At 55.7% G+C, this 7,145-nt stretch overlaps 1 protein-coding gene across 1 annotated transcript in view; it reads right to left on the reverse strand.

The window, feature by feature from the left end:
- The window catches only part of ZSWIM4 (zinc finger, SWIM-type containing 4), a 27,774-nt gene extending 21,132 nt beyond the window's left edge, over positions 1-6,642 (reverse strand). Inside the window, exons 1-3 of the mRNA XM_006900781.1 lie at positions 6,322-6,642; positions 3,546-3,747; positions 1,487-1,843 (exon numbers count right to left, since the gene is read on the reverse strand). Coding sequence (XP_006900843.1) covers positions 1,487-1,843; positions 3,546-3,747; positions 6,322-6,474 — 712 coding nt within the window. The 5' untranslated portion in view covers positions 6,475-6,642. The remainder of the gene's footprint in view (positions 1-1,486; positions 1,844-3,545; positions 3,748-6,321) is intronic.
- Between the last annotated feature and the right edge of the window lie 503 nt (positions 6,643-7,145).

A 7,145-nucleotide genomic window follows, 5' to 3' on the forward strand; every position in this document is an offset into this window, starting at 1 on the left:
CATCCATCCATCCATCCATCCATCCTTTCATCCATCCACTCATCATTCATCCATCTTACTCAAACTAGTACCTTCCCATCCTTCCATCCATCCCTCCCCAAAAACACTACCCGTACTCACAAAGCCACCATTACACATCCATCTACTTGTCCATCTCATCTTGAACATGGATCTATCTCACTTGAAACACTACCTGTTCAGCCATTTATCAGACCATCTATCCATCCATCCATTCATTTGTCTGTCCATGTATCTTACTCAGAACACCAGCCCATTGACCTCGTCACCCATTTACTCATCCATCCATTCATCAATCTCACCTCACACATTGCCTGCCCCATCCGTTTGTGTATTCATGTCACTCGAAACACCATTTATCTGTGCCATTCATAACCCTGTCCCCACTCTCACTTGCATATTTACTCATCTTCCTATCCATTTGTTCATCCCACGAGAAACATCACCCACCCATCCATCACCTGTCCATCCTGCAGTAAAACAGAACCATCAGCCCTGTTGCCAAACCACTCACCCACCTGCGCGGTGCTGTGCACCTGTCTTCCCACTTATATCCATTCACCCACACATCTACACCCCTCTGCATACCCATCCACACCAACTGCTTGAAACAACCCACACACTCATTCACTCACTGACCCTTGTGGCCGTATTATTCATCCACCCAAATAACCACAGCCCTCTAATTTCCTCCCCCCACCAAGCCATCCATTCATATGCATTTCCCCGAATAGCTACCACCTTATTAACCCATCTGTCCTAAACAAAACTGCCACCTACTCCATCCGACACTTCAGTCCTCACATACCAACCTTCCATATCCTCATCAACTCACCCCCAAATCCATGAATCCCTTGGTTCTTCCATCCTTCCACCGACTCCAGCTGTCTACCACGATCAGCCCACCTCAGTTCCCCAATCATCAAAGCCCTCCGTAAACTGCTCACCCATCCTCCCCTAATTACCACGAGCTCCTCAATCAGCTACTTTCCTGCTCATCCACTCATCCTTCTGTTTACCTACACCATCAGTCCACTCCGAAAGCCATCATCAGTTCCTTCTGCACCTGTCCACACGCATACCTCTACATCCTTTACTCTCAACACCTCCTGATCTATCTCTTCACTCACCCCCACCTCTAGGAGTCACCAATATCCACACATACCCTTTATGCCCCTAATCACTCACACTTAAGCCTGTCCCTGTGATCCTAAGTCACTCCCACCCTAAGATCCCCCAACTCAGGATCTCCCCTCCTGCCCTGCTCTCTGCCCATAGTTTGAATCTGATGACCCCTTCTACTCCGTGCTAAGGTGGAATCCAGGATCTGCCACATACTGTGGCGGGACCTTGGACATGGCACCCCTTATCCCTATGTGCCAAGAGGACATTAGGATTTGGTGATGCCCCCTGGTCCATGGCAGGTGAGGTGGTATGAGGCACCCCATCGGAGCCGTGGCATTCTCACCGTGCACCAGGTTGATCTCGGAGTCCAGCAGGAGGATCTCATCGGCCAGGCGCTGGGCGGTGGGCAGCACCTCAGTGTGGTGGGCGCTGATGAGGTACTGTACGAATTTCTGCAGCTGGTCCCGGTTCATCTGGGAGAGGGTCTCAGAGATGGGCAGCCGCAGCTCCACCTGGCGGGCATGCCGGATGCGGTAGAGCGACAAGGCCACCACATGGGCGCAGTAGAAGAGGTCACGGTTGTCGCAGCCGCAGCTCACAGACGTGATCTTGCAGCGGTCAAAGCTGATGGAGACGTGGTAGAGACGCTCGGGCTCACCAGGGCCCCCCGGCTCCCGCACGTTCCCGCTCAGGTGGAACCCTAAGACCAGAGCCAGAAGGTCGGGGCTGTGTCCCCCCAGGGATGGGTAGGGCTTGTTCAAACCCAGCTGAGTGACCCAGGGCGTGTCTCCTGACTCCTCAGTCTCGGTTTCCTCCTCTGTCAAGTGGGAATCCTCGTCATTTCATCCTCAGTGGGTGGTTGTGAGGATGAAACGCATTAGTTAATACGTAGAAAGAGCCAAGCCCGCTACGCTTCCTGCTAATCTTTCATGAACACTATTACAGTGATGGGGTCCAGGACGGTGTGCTCAGACCCCGGTAACCATGGTCACGGCCAAGACTCAAGAGCCTTGAGCAAGGGGCTGATATGGCAGGCCAGGGGCACCGATCACCCCCTCACCCCCTACCCCTCCCTGGCCCCTGGGGAGCCAGGTGCCAAGCTCACCCGACTGGTTGGGTTGCTCAGGCCCCAGCCAGTCCTGGCTGCGTCATGTGGGACCAGCTTCCTCATACCGGCTGGAGGTGGCCGAGCCTGCGGCCAGCCATGGGGGCCCGGGGATGGCAGGACCCAGGGAGGGTCATCCGGGTCGAGCCCCCATCACCGTTGGAAGTCCAGGACAACCTATTTCTGGCTGAACCTTTACTGGTCTTTCTCGAGCCCTCCATCTGAGGTCAGGGGGCTGCTCTCCCCCACCTCTCCCCACCCTACCTTTGCACCCTTTCCTTTGCTCTTGACACATAAACTTGATCTGACCCCCTCACCCCCAGGCTGCCTGAGATCGAGGGTCATTTTCTACCTCGAACCTTAACCTCTGCAGTCTACCTCACCTCTATCCTACTCCCTGGGGTCTGAGATTACCCCTCACAGCTGCTCCTGAACTTCTACCCTCAACTCCCACCTGAAGATGCCTCAGTGTGGCCTCTAAACCCAACTTCTACCTGAGTCCCTCTGCCTGAGGTTCTGTCCTCTGGTTCTAAACCTCTGCCCTCAATTCCACCTGGGCCCCCCAGCCTGAGGTCTAGGACTGTTTCTTACTTCTGGCTCTAAACTTCTTCCCAAAAGGTCACTGGGCCTCGCCGCCTGAGGTCTGGAACCTCTTGCTCCTAGTTTACTCCTCTGGCCCCCAGGCTGGACTTGCTCAATGAGCTTCCATCCTCACTGAGCCTTTCCAGTTCAACCCTGCTGTCTAAGGTCTGCAACCACCTTTCACATTTTCACCTTTAATCCTGTACTCGACGCCATCTGGGCTCAATGCCTTGGGTCTAGGACATCATACCCTTGTGTCTTCCATCTCTGCCCCACTCCCTTGTAGTGGCCTTCATCTCTGGCCTCCACCCTGACATGGGCCTTGCTTCCTATGTTCTGGGGTGGTCCCTTCACCTCCTTTCAGACTCAGCTCTTCTCATCCCATGGTCCATAGAAACCTCGGCGCCTAAAGTCTAGAAACACCTCTGGCTCCCCAAATATCTACCAAGCTTTCCTGGGGCCTTACTGCCCAAGTTCTGGAAGCTTCCATCCTTCCTTCCATTTCTCTATCCTTTCCTACCCCATTTATGAAACACCCTGATTTCCAGCTCACAGTATCTTTTACGACCCTACCTGGGACTGGGTCTGGAAGCTGAGATCTAGAACCTCCCACACACCTGGCTTGACCCCCAAGACTTCTGCTGGGCATGCTGCCTGGGGTCTGGAACCCCCCTCCCCCAGCCTGTGCATTGGGGTCAGGGGAAGGGACACTCACCCACTTGCAGCACCCGGTCCACGGCTGCGCTCTGCAGTAAGTGCAGCCCGCGGGTGAAGGGCACGCGGGCGTCATGCTCACCCTCGGGGGGCTGGTAGCCCAGCGACGAGTACATGCATATCTCCCGCTCGCTGCGTGGAAACGACCAGAACACGATGCGTTTCTGGACCGGCTCTGGCACCCTGGAGAACCGCTCCTCAACCTGTGAAATGGGCCGGGAGGTTAGAAGCCTGGGCTCCTCGTTTGCCTCCTGGCTCTGCCAAATGCAGTGTGTATGACTTTAGACAAAGTCACTTCGCCTCTTCAAGCCTCAGTTTACTTAGGTGGATAGTGCGGAGTGTGATGAGACTTAAATATATCACCCTGGTGGCCTCGTGGTTACCTACTGGGCTGCTAACCTACAGGTGGGGAGTTTGAATCTGGCAGCTGCTTAGAGAAATAGAGACCAGGCAGTCTACTCCTGCTAAGATTTATAGTTTTGAAAACCCAGTGGAGAGGCACCAGGAGTCAGAATGGACTCAATGGCAGTGGGTTTAATATATGTAAAGTGAGTACACTAACATTGTCTGGCCCATTGTGAGCATTCTAGAACTTTCTGCTACTTCTCTCTTGGATCCTAGACCCCAAGGACACAGTGGAAGCACACTCCTGCTTCCCAAGACTTGAGGAGGCAAGGAAAAGGAAGACAAAACAATAGAAAGAAGAATAACATGAAAGCCTATTATTGTATTAATTGGTAGGGAGCTCTGGTGGCCTAGTGGCAAGAAGCTGCACTGCAATCCCAGAGGCATGTAGTTCAAATCCACCAGACGCTCTCTGCTGGAGAAGGAGGGACAATCTCCTCTTGTACCAGTCATATCTGATTTGATGGTACACACACAAATAATAGTAATAGTAAAAAACAAAACAAAACAACCCCCCCCACACACACACACACACACACTATTTTATCAAGTGGTGCTACTGCCGTAAGAGCTGCCAGGCTCTTTGGAGGAAAAACAAGGCCATCACCTTCTGTGAAGATTTACAGCTTTGGAAACTGGACCGAGGCTTGCTATGAGTGGGAATCAGCTGGATGGCAGTGAAGTGTGGGTGACATATGCTAAGCACCTTATGTATGCAATTTCCCTTCATTTTCACAGTCACCACCCAATAAGGTAGATATTGATCACTGCCTCGTTTTACAGATGAGGAATCTGAGGCAAACAGATGGGGGTCAATTCACTTGCTGAGGGTCCCAGAACTGGTGAACTCCAGCTCCCAGACCTGCTCTGTTCCTGACCTTCTTCTCCATGTTCCCCCCCCCCCAGGAAGGGCCCCCAGGAGGGGAGGGGTGTCCTAGCCTCCTCTGTGGGCTCCAGGCAATACACTGAGCTGGTTAAGCCTGTGTTCCAATCCAGGCTTGTTATTTACTGGCTGGGTGACCTTTGCAAGTTTCTCAACCTCTCTGTGCCCCAGTTTCCTCACAAAGTGGGACCAAGAACAAAAACTCCCAAAGGGTACAGAGCTCCAGGGTCTGGGAGCCCTCCGAGCACCAGGCCTGGCAGAGGGTGGTACAGAAGAGCCAGTACACAGGTGCTGGATGGTGGCTCTAGTTATTCGGAACCTTCTGGAGAGTGTTGTGGCAGGGACCCCCTCAGAGCCCTGGCTCCTGGGCTTCTAGGGGTGATGGGAGGGTCAGTAACAAGCTCCAGCCTAGAGAAGAGTTTACAGATGACTAAGGAGGGATTTTCCAGGCCGTGAATCAGAGCCTGCCCCATCCCCACTTGGCCCAGAACCATCATCCTGGCAAAGCTACTACTAACTCAGGCCAGACCAGGGGACCAAAGATCGCCCTCCAAAGCCAGACAGAGCTACGTTCCAAGGGGCCCAAGCTGGGGTGTGAAAAGGACACTTTAATGGCCCGGGCCCTGGAATATCTTAGAAGAGTCTCTAGAAGCCTAGGAGGTGGGCAGAGTTCCAGGTGCACCTGTCGAGGTACCAGTACCTGCTCCTTTGGTCGCTGGCCCTGGAAGGAATGCGGTGGCTCTGAGGGGGTTCTTGCACATAAGTAATCCCTGCTGGCCGCCAGGAGGGGCTGGGCAGTCCCAGATGGGAGGCAACCCCAGGGGCACAGAGGGAAAGGAGGAGGGGGACGGAGGATTTAAGAGCGGCAGTGCAGAGAAGAGGGTCCCTAGTTCCAAGTGGGTTCTGGAGGCTGGAGAGCAGGATATGGGGCAGACAGAGGTGACACGAGACTGTGGTTTGGAGCAATGGGGTAATCAATCTTTTATGGGGTTCAGAGGGCAGGAGTGGGGGGGATGAAGTCGTTGGGGCTGAAATCTAGGGAGAGAGGTGTTAGGAAGGTGGCTTGTAGGAAGTGGAAAGAAGAAAGAAGATTCAGTTAGGGGGATTCTGGGGAATAAGAACAAAGTGTAAAAAGAGGGGTGCCCAGTTTTGTGGATCCCAGGGCAGGAGGAGAGGAAGTGCCTGGAGTTGGATCTGGGGAGCTGGGGGGTGTTCCTGAGTTAAGGACCCGTCTGTGGGTTTGAAGGGCAGGGGTGGGGGATCAGGGACGGGGGTGGGTCACAGGGTTTGAAGGACAGAAATGGCAGGAGGATGGGGGGTGTCTGGGGCGGGGTTCAGGATCTTGGAGGGGTTCTCCAGGGGTGTCTCTTTTGGGGAGCAGGTCTGGAGATTGGCGACTGAGCAGGGGGGCAGGAGAGGGTGTATGGAGTTAGAGATTAGGGTGGGTTTTTTCCTCTATCCAGATCTTCCCTCCGCCCCGCCTGGTCACCTGCTCAAAGGCCCAGCTCTCGGCCACTCGCTTCGCGCTAAGGTCCAGCAGCGTCTCGGGCCGGCCCCGGCCGCGCGGGACCCCAGCCCCGGCATCGCGCTCCTCAGGTCCTGAGGGGCCACCCCGGCTCCGCTTGGCTGCGGGGGGGTCCATCGGCCGGCCGGGGCCGGGGCGGGGCTGCCAAAGATAGATCCGATGCCCGCTGAGCTCCGCCGACTCCTGCGTCCTCTGTCCACCCTCCAGTCCTTCCTCGGCGCTCGGCCGCCCCGGGACCCCCGCCGCACCCACCCCCGCCCCGCAACGGGCCGGCCGGGTGATGCGGCCCCTTTAAGATTCTTCACAACAATGAAGCAGCCTCAGCCGTCGCTTTATCCTCCGCCGTCGTCCCGCCCCCGCCGTCCGTCCTCATTGGGCCCCCCCTTGGGTCTCAGAGGCTCTTCTCTGCTATTGGTGGCACAGCCAGCTCTGTTCCCAAGATGCCGTTGCTCATTCGCTGCCTGCGCTGGCCGTTTTATAGGCTCGCCCAATCACAGTGCTCAGCGAGAGGCACTGTCAATCACGGAGCCCTGGCGGCCAATCGGGAAGGGAAGACCCCCGCGGCGCCGTCCTTATGCGGAGTTTCGGGGCGGGCCCTGTGTTCATTCACAACATTCCTCCCCCGCCCCCCTCCGGCTGGACAGCGCGCCTGGGGCAGCTGGGGCTGCGCCCACACACGGCTTTGTTTACTGAGGGTCGCTTCCGGGCTCCGCGAGGGGACAATCAACAAGGCCGGGCCAGGGGACCGAGACGAGCGGCTGGAGCCCTGAACAGCGCGCTCAGGCCCT

The sequence above is a fragment of the Elephantulus edwardii genome, unplaced genomic scaffold (assembly GCF_000299155.1).
Source record: "Elephantulus edwardii isolate Elephantulus edwardi_28Jun2011 unplaced genomic scaffold, EleEdw1.0 scaffold00296, whole genome shotgun sequence".
Lineage (NCBI taxonomy): Eukaryota > Metazoa > Chordata > Mammalia > Macroscelidea > Macroscelididae > Elephantulus > Elephantulus edwardii.